The 19,040-nt window shown below is 43.2% G+C and overlaps 2 protein-coding genes across 2 annotated transcripts in view; one reads left to right on the top strand and one right to left on the bottom strand.

Annotated features, from left to right (window-relative positions):
* Positions 1–869: 869 nt before the first annotated feature.
* On the bottom strand, positions 870–6,621 carry septin1 (septin 1). The gene is made up of 11 exons (XM_003227689.4): positions 6,526–6,621; positions 6,269–6,359; positions 5,877–5,963; positions 5,494–5,617; positions 5,061–5,195; positions 4,118–4,235; positions 3,481–3,582; positions 3,285–3,384; positions 3,037–3,202; positions 2,598–2,682; positions 870–1,284 (listed from the first exon to the last, which is right to left on the bottom strand). Exons 1-11 carry the CDS (start codon positions 6,526–6,528, stop codon positions 1,204–1,206), a joined length of 1,092 nt encoding a protein of 363 aa, XP_003227737.2. The 5' UTR covers positions 6,529–6,621; the 3' UTR covers positions 870–1,203.
* Positions 6,622–7,444: 823 nt separating this feature from the next.
* itgal (integrin subunit alpha L) overlaps positions 7,445–19,040 on the top strand; it is a 51,120-nt gene continuing 39,524 nt past the window's right edge. The window contains exon 1 of the mRNA XM_008120989.3: positions 7,445–7,881. Coding sequence (XP_008119196.2) covers positions 7,821–7,881 — 61 coding nt within the window. The 5' untranslated portion in view covers positions 7,445–7,820. The remainder of the gene's footprint in view (positions 7,882–19,040) is intronic.

The raw sequence follows: 19,040 nt of genomic DNA, 5'->3' as shown, positions 1-19,040 counted from the left end.
ATAGTTGCACTCTTAATCTGGAGCCGTGGGTCCCCAGGTGTTTTGGCCTACGACTCCCAGAAATCACAGCCACTTTATCAGCTGTTAGGAATTCTGGGAGTTGAGGGCCAAAACATCTGGAGAACCACTGATCTGGAGGGAAGAAGCCCTGCACTTAACCTAAAACATAAGTAATGTGGGTGCAAGTGGCTTCCTGACTAGGGATAAACTAGGGCCCTTTATACACTGCCATATGAAATCCTAATTATCTGCTTTGAACTGGATTATATGGCAGTGTAGACTCATATAGTCCAGTTCAAAGCAGATAAACTGGATTTTAATAGTCTAGATTTTATGGCAGTATAGATCCAGCCTCAAAGTTTCCAGTTTTCCACATCCTTTTATTTTGTAGCCAAGTAATGGGAGGAAAGGCCTTTTTGCCTCTAGAGAGTATTTTGACAAAAATACTGCCCCCTGTATGCTGTTTTCTGTCTTCCCTCCATTAGGGAAAAGGTGGCTGGACAGGAAAGGATAAACTCCCCTCTATACAACTGGTTTTATTTTTTTTTAAGACAAGAAGGTGTTATGTCTCTTCTGTGTAATGGCCCATTTATCCTGCCTCATTTAAGCAAGGCTTCTCCAAATTCTAGTTTTGTTCCCTTTGCTAGCAAATGCTGGAATTCTTTGGATTATGATGTTAAGATGAAAGCTCAGATAATACTGTTTTAATATTGCTTCTTGATAATGTGGACCATTATACTGCCACTCCTTGTGCACATCTATGGAACGCATAATCGGAACGCATAAATGTAATCCCATATTAGGAGGGAGTAGGAATGGGGTTCAGGAGAGAAATACGTGTTTGGTGAATGATAGACAGATGATAACCATTTCGTGAGTCATTTCTTTATGACAATGGATGTACTAAAAGACCTGTTCTGCAGTTTTCCAGGTTTGTCAAGCATTGTAAAATATATTTTATTTTCATTAAGCATCAATGTCTATTTACTGAAGCCATATTATGCCAGGGAGATTACAATGCTCTGCAGCATGGATAGGCTAAACAAGAAAGAGCAGTTAATCCACTGGAAAGTGGGGTTTTCCTTTCCTCAAAGGCCAAGAGTTCCCCTTGACACAGAAGTTGCCAAAGCTCATGGACCTCCTTCATGCCTTGCCAATCTTCCTTCTAGGATTTCCATGACAATGTGAGACCTCTGTTGTGTTTCAGAGGCTGTCACTCTGTTCCCCCTGGCTCTGCAACATCTGCGCCTGCATTTTCTGTAGCATTTCCTGCATCCGACGGAGCTAAACAAAAGAAAGTGAGACATTTTGATATTGTACCCACCTTGATTATAGACAGTTACTTTATCGATTACCAAGTGCTCCTGAAATGGCTTTCACTACATTTACTCAGTGCACTGCTGAGTAAATGTAGTGAAAGCCATCTCATCATGTTTTGCATCTTCACAAAAAAATTACAATTTGTTTAGTTTGTTTTCAAAACCAGGAGAGATTAGAAGAAGCTCACTTCATTTTTTTAAAAAAAGCTGGAAATAAGATTGTTTTTCTAGTGTATATCACTTTGAAAACAGAATTGCCTCTTTTAGAGATTTGCAGAAATGCATTTCTTTTTTTGAGCAACAAAACATACCATGAGCTGCAAAAATTGGCATAGGCTCCATTTTGCTCACTTCTGTATCAGTATAGTCTTTTACCAAATCAATTAGTTTACAAAGAAACTAAGAGCCTACATTTCTCCCTCTTCCATAGTTGGCATGTAAACAAAAGTTACAAAGCTTCAAGGATTCTGAAGAAACAGTCAAAGGAGGGTGGAGTTTTTAGTTTTAGAATCCCATTGTATTTCAAACTATCTGTACTTTTAAATCCTTCATCAGTGGGCTATTAATACTCAAATTTCTAGACTAGAAGCTTTTGAATCCTATACATATTTTCAGTTGTCTGTAGATGGTCCAAATAAGTCTTAAGTCTGGTTCCCCTTAAAGGTGGCTTTAAGGACACAGACAAGCAAAAACTACCATCATTTGTCCATGAAGCAGAATCATGGAGGTTGGATCTGTCCCCCTTTCCACTAATACACTTTGCTGGTTTTAAATGACAGGTATCTCTTTAAAGTAGGCATAAAAGTCAAGACGGAGGCATTTTCCCATCTTCCTCCTCTTGTTCGCTTAGTTGTTAGGTAAAGGTTTCCCCCTGACATTATGTCTAGTTGTGTCCGACTCTGAGGATTGCTGCCCATCTCCATTTATAAGCCAAAGAGCTGGCGTTGTCCGTAGATCATGTGCCTGGCATGACTGCATGGAGTGCTGTTACCTTCCTATAGATCTACTCACATTTTCATGTTTTTGAACTGCTAGATTGGCAGAAGCTGGGGCTAACACCGGGAGCTCACCCCGCTCCCCGGATTCGAACCGCCAACCTTTCGGTCAGCAAGTTCAGCGGTTTAACCCGTTGTGCCATTGGGGGCCTGTTCACTTACCAGTATAGATTTCCTGATCTGTCACAACTTCATTGAATGTAAAGTTGCAACACTCATTGGCTATGAGGGGAAAAAAACATAAGACCTTCTATGCACATCTGTGATCCCTTTTGCAGCTCACCTCTTCATCTTTCTCACGAATCAGTTTCTCTGTCTCAACCAAAGGCAGGAGTGGCATCTCTGTGGCACTTTGACGGGACAGTTTCCTAAGGAGACAAGAAGGAGCTTGTGATCCAGCCCAAGAGATGGGGCTGTTATTTTGTTGGTGTCATTGGATTGAGTGATGGGCTAGGATTTCAGGAGGTTAGGGTTCTAGTTCTCAGTCTGGGAAACCTATTGGTTAACCTTAGGCAGGTCACAATCTCTCAGCCATAGAGGCAGGCAAAGGCAACCCTGTGATGAATTCACCTTACGTAGGAGCAGCATACGTTGGAAATGACTAGTTCAACAGAATTAACTCCATCTCTATTCATGTCTCGATTAACCCTTTGGCCTCAGCCCCCGATGCATGAATGCTTCCCCCTTTGGAGAAAATGCTGGGAGCCTCAGGGATTGCTTACGCGCGGCTGCTGCGGTCCCGAACCCCAGTTCTGGTCAGGCTCTGGATGCACTGTGCGCGGTAATTCTCATAATGAACCTCATGGGTCACGTCCTTCAAATCCTGCATATGGGTTTGGATCAGCATATTTCGCAGCTTGAGGAAGTCGCAGTGCGCAGAGTTTTCCACTAGAAGGGACAAAACAAAGTCATCTGTCGCTTCCTTTGGCACAGCATCCTCTACCGAGCCTTGTACTCTAATACATCTTACCTTCCACTGTTCCCCAGGGATATTGCCTTCCCCTGAATACTTTGTCTGTCAGCTCTCGGACCACCTGGCTTGATCCGATGACGGCAAAGGGGATGCTGTGCTGCAGGGAGGACACCAAATAGACCTGTAAGATTTGGTTGCTATATGTCCCTCTCTTCCCATAGTGCATCTTAATTGCTCCCCATTCCATTCTCACCTTCATCTCCGCATCCTGAGCTTTGAACTCTTCGTCCTCATCTGAGTCACATTCAGGGAACTCATAAATGCGGATACCGTTTTCTTCTAACTCCGACCGGATCTGGGAACCCAAAGGAATGGAAAGAAACAACTAAAATAGCCGTGAAATGTAGTTGTGGAGGAGAAGGGACCAAAAGGGGAATTAGGAGGATCTAGCCACCAATGTGTTGAGTGATGAACTAGGTTTCAGGAGGCAACGGTTTCAATCTCCACTGATTTGGGGAAACCCAGTGGGCAACCTTGGGCAAATTTCACTCTCGGCTTCAGAAAAAGGCTAGTGATATCCTATCAAGTCAAGTAAACCATGAAAGACCATCACTAATTTGATAATGATTTAAAAGCACATAACAGCGAAAAGACACCAGAGATAAAGGTTTTGTAAAAGGTTTACCATTAAAGGCAAAGTTTCTCATCATGGAGCCTTTCAGATATTTTGGACTTAGGCTCTCAGAATTCATAATCACTGGCTCTGTTGCTCTTGAAAGGTGAAGTCCAAACATCCAGGGAGTCACTGCAGTAAGTTACCTGCTTTGGGAAGGTGGCTCCCCATCAGGATAGGTCTGTGGGCCTCCAACACCTCTTTCCATTAACCTCACCTTCTCTTTCTTATGCTGCACTTCTGTTGGAGTCAGGCTGTCTGCTTTTCCGATCACTGGCACGATATTGACTTTGTCATGGATGGCTTGAAGGAAAGCAATATCTAGGGGGCGAAGACTGACAGAAAAGGAGACATGGCATCTGCTTCTAAACATCTAGGAAACCCACTTCCTACTCATCTTTCCCCAAGTTTGTATTGGAATCTGGATTTGTCTGCCCACTTTTCGTGTTAAGGCGAGGATGTTTCAACATGTTGGCATGCTTTCCTAATCATTAATTTATTCCAAATTTACAGGGAGCTGTCAAGGTTGAAGTCCACGAACAGTTTTATTTATCCCACATATACCCCCAGACTGGATAATAAGCAGCACGAGCATTTTGCACATGCTCAGTAATACTTTTATCCTCATTTGACCTGTCCCAGTGTTGAACTAAATGCTGAATGTAAATGCTATATCAGGTCTGCTGGAAGCCCCTGGTGGTGCAATGGGTTAACCCAGGCATGGGCAAACTTGGGCCCTCCAGGCATTTTGGACTTCAACTCCCACAATTCCTAACAGCTGGCAGGAATTGTGGGAGTTGAAGTCCAAAATACCTGGAGGGCCCAAGTTGGCCCATGGCTGGGTTAAACACTTGTGCTGGCAGGATTGCTGACCAAAAGGTTGCCGATTTGAATCTGGGGAACAGGGTGAGCTCCTGTCTGTCAGCTCTAGCTTCCAGTGCTGGGACATGAGAGAAGCTTACCACAAGATGGTAAAACATCTGAGTATACCCTGGGCAACGTCTTTGCAGACAGCCAATTCTCTCACACTAGAAGCGACTTGCAGTTTCGCAAGTTGCTTCTGACACAAAAATGAGGTCTCTTCAAATTAAACTCCTGTTATCTTTCATTTGGAGAGCTACAGACCAAGAAATATGTACTATTGCTTGTAGATATCCTACCCATGTCCAAAAGGTGATAAGACATAAAGACAGCAATGAACGCGCCCGTCCTGAATGTTCTTACGGTCCAAGCCACTCTCATCACGAAAATACTGCTCAAACTGGCAATCAATGTAATGGGCAATTGGCTTCCAGCTGAAAAAGAAAAAAAAAAGAGATTGAAATTGGGAGAGAGCTTCCAACCCTTATCAAAATAATATCAAAAAACAGTGCCCCCCCCCGGTATTCCCTGGGGTTTAGGTCCAGGATTTGCCATAGATCAAAATCAGCCCCATAACAGATAATAACAATGGTAACAGTAATTCAGGAAGAAACATGAATTAACCATAAGTTCAGATGAGATTGCATATTCAAAATTTAGAGTGTGGAATATTTCTCTTTTTTTCCCACTGAGCTAAAGAGGCACAACCGCATACCCAGACCCCTTTCTTACCACTCAGTGTTGTCCACTGCATCCCCAAATCCTGGGGTATCGATCACTGTCAGTTTAACTTTCACTCCTTTCTCTTCAATATCGATAGCATGCTTGACAATTTCCATAGTCTGGGGAATCCTCTCTGAGAAATCGGGAAGATGGAGAGACATTAGTCAGGATTAAGAGTTTCCCAGTCAGGTTCCCTCTCTTTGGCCCCTTCCACACAGCTGAAAAAAACCCCACATTATCTGCTTTGAACTGGGATATATGGCAGTGTGGACTCAGATAACCCAATTCAAAGCAGATATTGTGGGTTATTCTGCCATGATAGTCTGGGTTATATGGCAGCGTGGAAGGGCTCTTTGTCTCACACCATGACAGCTGTCAGTCGCTCTACTTACCTTGAGCATCTGGAAGCACACGATCTTTATACAGATCTGTCAAGAAGAGGCTGTTGATAAGAGTGGATTTTCCAAGTCCTGATTCTCCTACGAAAATGATTGAGAGTACAGTCAGCCCTCCAAAGTTATGTATTTTGGGATGTAAGCCCTTCATAAAGACAGAAGTGTGTGCCTCATGTATTCATAAAAGTGGACAGCAGAGAAAATGCATCACTAATTTAATTGAAATCTTTTAATTGTCTTTCTTGGTCTTCAGGTCGGAGGAAACTTGTTCACAGCTTGTTCCTAACTGCCAACTTGGCATGATGAGAATTTCTATTGTCCCTTATTGCTAGTTTGGGAATTTGGCAACGCTTTCTAGGATGGAGAAAGTTGTTGTTTCAGAACCTTACCTGCCACCATCAGCGTGAAGTCAAAGCCTTTCTTCACAGACTTTCTGTGGACTTGGGTGGGCAGGGTGGCAAAGCCAACATAATCTTTGTCCTAAAATACAAAGAAAGAGTGGCATCAGGGGACATCCCTCTTTTGAGGGACTGCTGGGTCATTTCCAGGGATGCCAACCATCTGCTAAGTAGAGGGAACTAAATGGAAATAAAGCCCCCCACCCAAAAAGAGAGCGACAGGTGGAGATTGTTTTCTGGATTCTTACCATGATTGGCCTCTTGGCTGGATTGGAGAGACGCTTCGAGGAGATCTATGCACCTTCTCGCTGACATCCCCTTCCTGTCGTGGTGAAACAGGAAGCCATTTCTGTGCTTGTTATCACGCCGCTTTGATCTCCCATTGGCTGACCCGCTTTCATTTCCCCCCTCTGCTTTCCACCTGTGGTTGGTTGGTTGTTGCAGAATCTCATGAAATGTCGCCCAGTTTTCAAGTGGTTTGGTGCCTGTACAGCTATCACTTTTCCCTACTCCGATTTTCTCTTAACAAATGTGCTAAGTGTAATTTATCTTGATGTTGATCTACCTGTGTGCCGTTTTGCCAATGGGAGCAAATTTATGGTGCTATGAAAGATCTGCATAGGGTTTGCTGCTTTGCATTGTGTTTTTTGTGTGTGTGTCAGGAGCAACCTGAGTTGCTTCTGGAGTGAGAGAATTGGCTGTCTGCAAGGACGTTGCCCAGGGGACGCCCAGATGTTTTGATGTTTTTACCATCCTTGTGGGAGGCTTCTCTCATGTCCCCGCATGGAGCTGGAGCTGATAGAGGGAGCTCATCCACACTCTCCCCGGGTGGGATTCGAACCTGGCAGCTTTCAGGTCAGCAACCCAACCTTCAAGTCACTTAGTCCACTATGCCATCTGGGGGTTCCTTTGTATTGTATGAGATAGGGAGAGGCCCTTTGGGAATTGCTGCCTTCATCTGCCAAAATTATTTGACTAGATTTGGGTAACATTAATTTAGGGTAGAAGTGGGCTTTGTCACATGATTTCTCAAACACACATATTTTACAGAGTCCACGAGTCCTTCTGTGATGATTAATGACCATTCACGAAACATCTACATGAATGAAATGTTATGACTGGTGTGGGTCTGTTCCTCCATGCCCTGGTCGACCTAGTTTGACCATACTTTTTGTCTAATCATAGCAAAACCTTCATGTGTAGTGATCAGATGCCAACGTCTTCCTCTGTCTTGGAGACTTTGCTGATGTAACGTGGTTCCTCATTGCTGAGGGGGCCACCAGATGCGTGTTCGAGTCTTTCGCCACCCACTTTGTGTGTCAGTACAGGAAGAAAGATGTTCTGCAGCCTTGCTTTTCTCCTCCTCCCTACATGTTATCCCTCCCTTCTGAACCAGGCAGAGGAGAGAAAGTCACAATTTTGAAATTCGGAAGCGAGGCTCAGTCTTCTTTCCACTCTCTCCTACGCTCCCTTCTGTTTCATCCGTGGAATCACCTCTTGCCCTCCGGAAAGTTGAAGTCTGGAACTTCTATATTACTCCACCATGGCTGGTCCACCAGTGCTGTGGCATTTTTGGATGTTGATGATTGGATTAGCACTTCAAGGTAAGTCCATTTCCACGAGCAAAAAATCCTTAGCTTACTATTATCTTAGAGTTGGAAGAGACCACAACGGCCATCCAGTCACTCCATTCTGCCATGGAAGAAGATTCAATCAAAGCACTCCTGATAGATGGCCACTCAGGCTCTGCTTACAAACCTTCAGGAACGGAGACTCCACCGAACTTCAAGGCAAAATATTCCATTGCCAAACAACTCAGTGTTAGGAACTTATTTCTAATAGGTGGAATCTCTTTTCTTGCAATTATTAACTTGTTTGTTGCATTTATATCCTACTTTTCATCCAATTTGCTCATGGCTATGTACATTTTTATCTTAAAAGAGATAAATATGAGATAAATGAGGCTAAGAGAGACATTACTGGAGGGTTGCTCAGGTCTACACTGAGAAGACAGTTTGGAACTGAATTATATGGTCAGTGTAGACCAGGCATGAGTAAACTTTGTCCCTCGGGGTGTTTTGGACTTCAACTCCCACAATTCCCTCAATTCCTAACAGGCTGTTAGGAATTGTGGAAGTTGAAGTCCAAAACACCCGGAGGGACGAAGTTTGCCATGCCTCATGTACACCCATATAATGCAACTTAACTGGACTGCACTGCATTGTATTGGTCTATGCTGACATGTATAATAGAGTTCAAAACTGCATTCTGTGGCAATATAGATCAAGCCCCAGTGAATTTTATGGCTGTGTGAGAATTACAATACAGTAGATTTGGCTGAAAGAGAAATGGCCCAGGATTACTCAGTTATATGGCTAAGTGGAAACTATTGTGGAACCAGGTTCTCACTATTGTACCTGATCATTAAATATTTTTAAGAGGCAAGAAAGAAAATCTGCTGTGTGTCTATTGTATCAGGGAATAATGAGCAGGTTGGAATTTTGGAGCCAGCCAAGTCTGGAAAATGTATAGTTAGGAAAGTGAGTAGTAACTGGACGCTTTCCAGCTTGTCAACATCTCCCTTCAATTGTGGTGCCCAGAATTGGTCACATGTGATTCCAAGTGTGGTCTGACCAAGGCAGAATAGAGGGGGAGCATGACTTCCTTGGATCTAGATGCTATACCCCTATTTATGCAGGCCAGAATCCCGATGGCTTTTTTAGCAGCTGCATCACATTGTTTGTATTAGAGATTCTAAACATGATTGAAGTCTTGTCGAAAAAGCCAGGTCTTTAATTGTGTGCAGAAGGTTTGGAGGATTGGGGCTAACCTGATCTCTCTCATGGAGGCATTCAAAAGCCGGGGGGGGGGGGGGCACCCCCGAGAAGGCCCTCTCTCTTGTCCCCACCATCCCCACTTGAGACAAAGGTGGGTCCGAGAGGAAGGCCTCTCCAGTAGATCTTAAAGCCCGTGCCGGTTCATAAAAATAAATGTATTCTCAAAGATAGGTTGGCCCTGAAGCGTAAAGGGCTTTATAGGTAATAACCTGTACTATGAATTGGATCCGGAAACTCATCGGCAGCCAGTGGAGCTGGCATGGTGTGCTCCCTATAGCCAACTCCGGTTAGCAATCTGGTCACCAACCTTCACACTAACTGCAGTTTCCAAGCTGTCTTCAAAGGCAGCCCCATATAGAGTGCATTGCAGTAGTCCGTTCTAGATGTAACTAAGACGTGGACCACCATAGCCAAGTCAGGCTTTTCGAGGTATGGGCGCAGCTGGCGCACAAATTTCAATTGTGCGGAGGCCTTCCCAGCAAACACCGACACCTGAGCATCAAGCGTCAGTGCTGAGTCAAGGAGGATCCCCAGACTGCGGACTTGTGCCTTCAGGGGTAGTGTGACCCTGTCAAGCACAGGTTGCCATCCTATACTCCAATCGGCCCCATGACTGACCAGGAGGACCTCTGACTTGTCTGGATTAAGCTTCAGCTTGTTGGCCTTCATCCAATCTGTCACAGCTGTCAGACACTGGTACAGGATCTGCGAAGCTTCCTGGGAAATGTAGTGGAAAAGAGTAGTAGAGTTGAGTGCCATCTGCGTAGAGATACCACCCAACTCCAAAACTCCGGATGACCTCTCCCAGCATATTAAAACGCATGGGAGAAAGAACAGAGCCTTGCAGGACCCCACAGGTCAATGGCCAGGGGTCTGAGCAGGTGTCCCCCAGCATCACCAACTGGATACGGTCCTCCAGGAAGGAGCAGAGCCACTGCAGATCAGTACCCCCAAGACCCATTCCGGAGAACTAACCCAGGAATACCACGGTTGATGGTATCGAAAGCCACCCAGAGATCCAAGAGAACTAGCAGGGACACACTCTCCCGTCTAGCTCTCTGTGAAGGTCATTCACCAAGATGATCAGGCCTGTAGCCGGGGGGGGGGGGGGGGGTAGAGGTTCAACCCCCATCCCCACCCCCAATTTTTCAGGTTAAAAAAAACCCTGGTTTTCAAGTGTTTCTAACAAATGTTGTAGTATTCTTTTGTAACTATAAATTATCAATTAGCAATCATTAGCAATTAGCAATCACCAAAGGTGCTCACCAATGCGTCGTCTTCATCATGGAAAGAAGTGACAAGTGGAGTGCCGCAGGGCTCCGTCCTGGGCCCGGTTCTGTTCAACATCTTTATTAACGACTTAGACGAAGGGTTAGAAGGCACGATCATCAAGTTTGCAGACGACACCAAACTGGGAGGGATAGCTAACACTCCAGAAGACAGGAGCAGAATTCAAAACGATCTTGACAGACTAGAGAGATGGGCCGAAACTAACAAAATGAAGTTCAACAGGGACAAATGCAAGATACTTCACTTCGGCAGAAAAAATGGAATGCAAAGATACAGAATGGGGTACTCCTGGCTAGACAGCAGTACATGTGAAAAAGATCTTGGAGTCCTTGTGGACAACAAGTTAAACATGAGCCAACAATGTGATGCGGCTGCTAAGAAAGCCAACGGGATTCTGGCCTGCATCAATAGGGGAATAGCATCTAGATCCAGGGAAGTCATGCTCCCCCTCTATTCTGCCTTGGTCAGACCACACCTGGAATACTGTGTCCAATTTTGGGCACCGCAGCTGAAGGGAGATGTTGACAAGCTGGAAAGCGTCCAGAGGAGGGCGACTAAAATGATCAAGGGTCTGGAGAACAAGCCCTATGAGGAGCGGCTTAAAGAGCTGGGCATGTTTAGCCTGCAGAAGAGAAGGCTGAGAGGAGACATGATAGCCATGTACAAATATGTGAGGGGAAGTCATAGGGAGTCATAGGGAGGAGGGAGCAAGCTTGTTTTCTGCTGCCCTCCAGACTAGGACGCGGAACAATGGCTTCAAACTACAGGAAAGGAGATTCCACCTGAACATCAGGAAGAACTTCCTCACTGTGAGGGCTGTTCGGCAGTGGAACTCTCTCCCCCGGGCTGTGGTGGAGGCTCCTTCTTTGGAGGCTTTTAAACAGAGGCTGGATGGCCATCTGTCGGGGGTGCTTTGAATGCGATTTCCTGCTTCTTAGCAGGGGGTTGGACTGGATGGCCCATGAATCATAGAATCATAGAATCATAGAATAGTAGAGTTGGAAGAGACCTCATGGGCCATCCAGTCCAACCCCCTGCCAAGAAGCAGGAAATCGCATTCAAAGCACCCCCGACAGATGGCCTCTGCTTAAAAGCCTCCAAGGAAGGAGCCTCCACCACAGTCCGGGGGAGAGAGTTTCACTGCCGAACAGCCCTCACAGTGAGGAAGTTCTTCCTGATGTTCAGGTGGAATCTCCTTTCCTGTAGTTTGAAGCCATTGTTCCGTGTCCTAGTCTGCAGGGCAGCAGAAAACAAGCTCCCTCCCTCCTCCCTATGACTTCCCTTCACGTATTTGTATGAGGTCTCTTCCAACTCGACTATTCTATGATTCTATGATTTTCAGTTATTTTAAGACTTGAAACTTTGTAACTAAAATAGAAATTTGATTTAATGACATCTATATAAAATATACTTGAAACCATATAATTTAAAGCAGGGGTCTTCAAACTTTTGAAGCAGAGGGCCGGTCCACTATCCTTCAGACTGTTGAGGGGCCGAATTATCATTAAAAAAAATACAAACAAATTCCTATGGATACTGCACATGTCTTATTTGTAGTGCAACAACAACAACAATGAAAGAACAATACAATATTTAAAAATGAAAACAATTTTAACCAACATAAACCTATCAGGATTTCAATGGAAAGTGTGGGCCTGCTACTGGCCAATGAGATAGTCAAGTTAATTAGGATTGTTGTTGTGTGCCTTCAAGTCATTTCAGACTTTGGCCGAGCCTAAGTCTAAAATTAATTATTTATTTACTGCATTTATTTACTACATTTATATCCCACCCTTCTCAGAGCACCTGTATGTACATACAATATATTATATTATTAGCATAGCACAATATTAGCATTATATATTACTATATTGAACTATATCACTATACTATTATATAATATGTAATATATAACATATAATTAATATTATTATATGGTATTATTAGTATTATATTGTATAACATAATATTATTATCAATATTATATGTATATACAATATATTATATTATTAAAACTGATATAAAAATATTATATTATAAAACTGAGGGTGGGGGCCATGTAAATGACCTTGGAGGGCCGCATCCGGGCCCCAGGCCTTAGTTTGGGGACCCCTGATTTAAAGTATTTTATATTATGGCATGATGAAACATGCCTGTTACCCTTTGTAGTCTTTTACCTAGGTCATTGCTATCTTAAATGCTGGTTATAAGTTTTAATCCTGGTTTTATCAGTTTTATCTGCTGTCAATTCCACCCACATAGTGTGTTTTAATCAGTTTTGGCTATTTTTGGCCTTACTAACCTTGCATACCTTGTATCTTATACCTTTTACAGAGCAAAAGTCTTTGGACTGTAATAAAAATGTTGTTGTGTTATCGAACTATTCCATGATTTACTAAAAAAAAGTTTCAACTCCCCCTTCCCCCAAAATTTTTTTTTCTGGCTACAGCCCTGAAGACGACCAAAGCTGTTGCCAAAGTTGTCTTTTCCCATTTTTTCTGGAATCACATTCATACTTTGCTGTTCTTTTCTTGTTTGACAAAACCCAATGACATTTTTATAAATAAGAGCACATGTTGTATATTCAAAAGTCTCACATTTGATCCTTGACCTCTATCATTAGATCTGGGAAAGACCCTTGTATATGTAACCTTTAACTGCTCATTCAAGTCAAAGGAAGAATCACTGACTCATATAAAGCAGTTGCCTATATTTGGCCTTCTACCCACTGAATTGTGTCAGCAAATTTGCTCCAGATGTACACGGTTTGCCATTATTTGCATGCTCTCAATTGCTTTATTGGCAGTTTTAATTACAAGTTCATGTAGATGCTTGATATTTTGGGGTATCCTTTGCCAAGGTGCAGCAGAATAGAAAATATATTTTAGGTGTGGAAAACCTGGAGCTTTAATTTATTCATTCAAAATCCAAATGAACTTCAGACTTCACAATATTTCTGCAAGAACCAGGTTGACTAATATGTATCATGGATTGTATCCATCCATACTTGTTATTTCTTCCAAGAGTATATTGGCCTGAAAAAAATGTTATTTCTGATATATTTTCAGCAATTTTTTCAATGCAACTTAAAAAGAAAACCTGAGTTAAGTTCAATTGTGCTAAAGTGTTAAAATATCAACCATGAAAATAACTATAGATATGTCTGGGTTGCTGTGAGTTTTTCGGGCTGTATGGCCATGTTCCAGAAGCAATATCTCCTGATGTTTCACCCACATCTATGGCAGGCACCCTCGGAGGTTGTGAGATCTAACCTCTGAGACCTCACAACCTCTGAGGATGCCTGCCATAGATGTGAGTGAAATGTCAGGAGAGAATGCTTCTGGAACATGGCCATACAGCCCAGAAAACTCTTAGGAACCCAGTGATTCTGGCCATGAAAGCCTTGAACAACATACAGATGTATCATTTGATGGGGGGGGGGGGGGAAGAATTAAAGCCTCCGCTTGTAGGAGACAGTACAGATCCTTTGCCTCTTGAAATTGCTTTTACGTACCAGAACTGCGAATGGAGTTCACAGTCTTTCCAAGCTAAAATCAACTTTGAACCTTCCTTTATTTCAATGACATGAGACAAGAAGACAATTTATCGATGTTAAATTACTGGGAGTCAGAAAAAAAATGGTCAGAAATCTGATGAAAATTACCCAGACATCTACCCGCAAATCCTGATCTGTCTTCTTCCCTCTCTTGCAATAGACTATAATTGGCTACAGGGATAAGCAAAGTTAAAAGGTTTTCCCCAACATTAAGTCTAGTCGGGTCCGACACTGGGGGTTGGTGCTCATCTCCATTTCTAAGCCGAGGAGCCGGTGTTGTCTGTGGACACCTCCAAGGTCATGTGGCCGGCATGACTGCACAAAGTGCTGTTACCTTCCTGCAGTAGCGGTACCCTTTGATCTACTCACATCTGTATGTTTTTGAATTGCTAGGTTGGCAGTAGCTGTTGCTAACAGCTGGAGCTAACCCCGCTCCCCGGATTCGAACCACCAATCTTTCGGTCAGCAAGTTCAGCAGCTTAGCTGTTTAATCCGCTGCGCCATCAGGGGCTCTGCTAATACAGAGATATGAGTGTATAAAGGAAATTGAGGCTTGCGTATTGAACATGATTATTGATTATCGTAATGTGCCTTCAAGTTGACTTCAGTATATGGTGACTGTATCATGATATTTGATTGTTGTTTTGGCAAGGTTTACTCAAAGGAGGCCTGCTATTTCTTTCCTCTGAGAGATTGTGACTTAAAGGTTCCTGGTCCGGATTCAACACTCAAAACTATAGAAGCCCAATTATTTGTAGGTTCATAGAATCATAGAGTTGGAAGATACCCCAAAGGGCCATCCAGTCCAATCCAATTCTGCCATTCAGGAACATGCAATCAGAGCCCTCCTGACAGATGGCCATCTAGCTTTTACTTACAACCTCCAGAGAAGGAGACTGCCACATTCTGATGTTCAATTTCTATGCAACCTTTCCTTCAATTTCATAGTTCAATGGGGATGTGAGCCTAGATATCTCAGGTGCCAATGCCAAATAAAGCATTACATCACACCAGCTGTTAGTCAACAGGTGAAGCTTTTTTGCAGAGTGAAAAAGGATATTTTGGGCTGCTTATGTCTCTTATGCCTGAACATTATTAAAGGCACAGCTATCTTAGGCTGCTTGGGAAAGTTGGCTGGCTTTGAGATAAACAGAGTACTTCCTTCAGCTGTGGTCAAAAGTCAGAGTAGAAGAAGAGGAAGGAGTGCAGGCAGTGTGGCAATAATTCTTGTCAATGACACCAGACATGGGTCGAAAGGGATAGATTTCTTTCTGAAATCTGAATAAAACAGATCTCAGGGGGAAGAAATCTGAGATCTGTTCTATTTTGCGAAGTAACTTTTGGAAAGTCACTTTGCAAAATCAGTTTGCTCCTGTCAACTCATTATAGTGTCAACAAATAGAACTATAGAGTAAGAAGGGGCTTCACTATTGAGTTCAATTCACTATTTATATAGAATCTCCAGCTAAAGCGTCCCCGGCAGGTAGCTGTCCAGCTTCTTTTTGAAGATGTCTAAGGGGAAAAACTGTCAGGGAGCACAATGGCAACCCTCACTGTTGCTGGCTTGACATGGCAAGCATGATCCGTAGAGATTAGGAAATGTGCTGATGTTTATCTTCTTGCAACTTTGGTTACTGATTTTGACAGATCAAGTTATTTTTAAAAGCCCAACAGCCTGAGAGATGCTTTGTTCCAGCTTTCTTGTTGAATTGACATTATTATCTACCATAAAGAAATAACTGTTTTGCATGATCCAAGAAATGATCTGTATTACAAGATCTCACTAATCCTTCCCTAGAGTGGATCTAGAACAGGCCTGGGCAAACTTCAGCCCTCCAGGTGTTTTGGACTTCAACTCCCACAATTCCTAACAGCTGGTAGTGTGTTTTAAAATGCATGTTTATTGTATTAGGTAAAGGTTTTCCCCAACATTAAGTCTAGTCATGTCTGACTCTGGGGGTTGGCACTCATCTCCATTTCTAAGCCAAAGAGTCGGCGTTATCCATAGACACCTCCAAGTTCATGTGGCTGGCATGACTGCATGGAGTGCTGTTACCTTCCTGTCGAAGCGATACCCATTAATCTACTCACATTTGCATGTTTTCAAACTGCTAGGTTAGCAGAAGCTGGGACTAAGAGCGGGAGCTCACCCTGCTCCCTGGATTCGAACCATCGACCTTTCGGTCAGCAAGTTCAGCAGCTCAGCTGTTTAATCCATTGCACCACCAGGGACTCCAATTAAGTATATTAATTGTATTTTAATTACATTTTAACCTAACTTACACAGTACTATTTAATTGTATTTTTAATTTTTGAATCCACTTTGTTTTAAATGGGAGCCAAAGTGTGCAGTTGTTAGCCGCCTTGAATCCCCACGAGGACTTTAAATAAGCAAAATAAAATAAAATACTAAAATTCACATCATTTCTGGAGCTCAGAGCATATAAGTTGCCCAATGGGTTTTCATGGCTGAGTAAGAATTTGAGCTCTAGAATCGTAGTCCAATGCTCAAATTACTATGCTAACATGGACTAAAAAAGTATTTTGGGGCAAAAAAGGAGATGAACATTTAGAAACTCATTGATGCCCAGGTTCTCAAGTGCTGGGCACAGAATCAGCCTACTTTATGGATTTCATGGCTGCCCTGAGTTTTGCAGAAGTGGCCAGCATTTTAACAACCTCAGCTGCCTTGCCTTGAACAGCAACCCAACCTGTGAAATTTTAGCAGACTATGGATTTCCTGTTATTTTAGCTCCCTTCCAGGAAAATCATCAGCTGCTAATCAAAATGCACAGAAATGTGGCCCACCCTGTTAAAAGAAGAACTTTGGACTTTTAACTTTGCTCAGCACTGCCTTACTGTCACCCCAACCTCTTAAGGGTACAGTTTTGCACCCAAACAGGCAACCATCAGTCATTTCTTGATCTCAAGATAAATTATTTATTTTTGGAGGGAAAAATAAGTATATTGCGAAGGAAAAAAGGGAGGAAAAAAAAAACAAAAGACAAAGGCCCCATGGATGTCAAAAAGATGACACAGTTCCATTTACTTTTGTATAAGCAGCTTATCATACTGTAAACCATCGCCTCCTCCTGAGAAAAATGTATAATATCACAAAGGATTACCACCTCACTGGCTTCATAGGAAATCTACTACAAAACAGGAGCTTTTTTGTTGAATTCCAGGGTCAAAGAAGCAGATGGCAAAAACAGAACAGCCTGCTCCAGGGGAGCGCGCTTCCTCCATCAATGTTTAACATTTACACAAATGTTCAGCCACTGCCAGAAGGAACAGAGAGTTTCATCTATGCTGACGATCATGCCATCACCGCTCAAGAAGGGAGCTTTGAAATGGTTGAACAAAAGCTCTCCGAAGCTTTAGAGCAGGGGTCCCCAAACTAAGGCCCGGGGGCCGGATGCGGCCCTCCAAGGCCATTGACCTGGCCCCCGCCCTCAGTTTTAGACTTAGGCTCCCCCAAAGTCTGAAATGACTTGAAGGCACAACAACAACAATCCTACTTACCTTGACTATCTCATTGGCCAGAAGCAGGCCCACACTTCCCATTGAAATCCCGATAAGTTTACAGTATGTTGGTTAAAATTGTTTTTATTTTTAAATGGTGGAGGCTCCTTCTTTGGAGGCTTTTAAACAGAGGCTGGATGGCCATCTGTCAGGGGTGCTTTGAATGCTATTTCCTTCTTCTTAGCGGGGGGTTGGACTGGATGGCCCATGAGGTCTCTTCCAACTCTACGATTCTATGATTCTATGAAATATTGTATTGTTCTTTCATTTACCAATATTGTGCTATGGTAATGATATAATATATTGTGTATACATATTGATAATAATATTATAATGTAATTGTAAACAGCTCTTAAAATATGGAGGGAAAATAAGTTTGGAGTAAATTTGGTAACTTGTATAGGAAGGTACCGTAACTGCCACCAACGCGAGGTAATGTCTTTTTAACGTAAATGATAAATGCTCAATGGTAATAGCTTTCCCCCAGGCTCGGGGGGAAGGAGACTAATCTTTATGAACAACAACGAAGTTCAAGTTTATTTGTACATATGCTTGTGGTTGCAATCAGGCCCGGCCCAACACGGCACGCTGGCCACGCTCCCGCGTTGGGCGCCACCTTCCCAGGGGCGCTATTGAGCCCCTGGGAGGCGGGGCCACACCTGGCTGGGCCTTAGTTTGGGGACCCTTGGTTTAGCCTGTATTGCACCACCTGATCTGCTGGGAAGTAGCAGCCATCAATGAAAGGACCAAGGCATTGACATCTCCATCCCATCCTCTGTTTGGATATCAGCCAGCATGCCAATGACTTAAATAAAAAAATAGTTTCCTAGAATCCACAGAGATACTCGCAGGAACGCCTCAGCAAGCGAGAGTCCAAAAGTGGCAGGCTAAAGCCCAGAACCTCAATCCATGGCTGATACCAGATGAGAAACTCCCTCCTAGGCACACAGAAGACTGGGCAACATGGACGGAGCTGAACAGACTGTGCTCTGGCACTATGAGATGCAGAGCCAATCTTAGGAAATGGGGCTACAAAGTGGAGTCCACGACATGCGAGTGTGGAGAAGAGCAAGCCACAGACCACTTACTACAACGCAACCTGAGCCCGGCCACATGCACAATGGAGGACCCTCTCACAGTGACACCAGAGGCACTCCAAATGTTCAGCTTCTGGTCAAAGGAAATCTAGTATAATGCCAAGTTTTAAACTTTGGGTTTTTTTTTAATTCTTATAGTACATTATAACTGTATCCTCAATTTGCTTCTGACACAATAAATAAAATAGCCCCAGGTCTTCCTCTGCTTAAAAAAAAACCCTTCTAATTCCTGGCAGTGTTTTATTTTCGTTTTCCTCCAATATTTCAACACAAAAGGCATTTCTTCCTCTTTCGAACTGCATCTCCTGATTATGATCAGCTGCAAAGCAAACAGGGATGAAGACAGTAGCACTTTTTCAGCCCATACAAAAGATTCCCTTGGTTTTGTCATCTGATTTCAGAATTATTGTTTTGTTCATTTTATTTCAAAGAAAGTGACTGTTTCTGAACTTTGTAAATAG

This window comes from Anolis carolinensis, chromosome 6, assembly GCF_035594765.1.
Source record: "Anolis carolinensis isolate JA03-04 chromosome 6, rAnoCar3.1.pri, whole genome shotgun sequence".
In the NCBI taxonomy this organism is placed as follows: Eukaryota; Metazoa; Chordata; class Lepidosauria; order Squamata; family Dactyloidae; genus Anolis; species Anolis carolinensis.
This window is presented reverse-complemented; position numbering and strand designations above follow the sequence as displayed.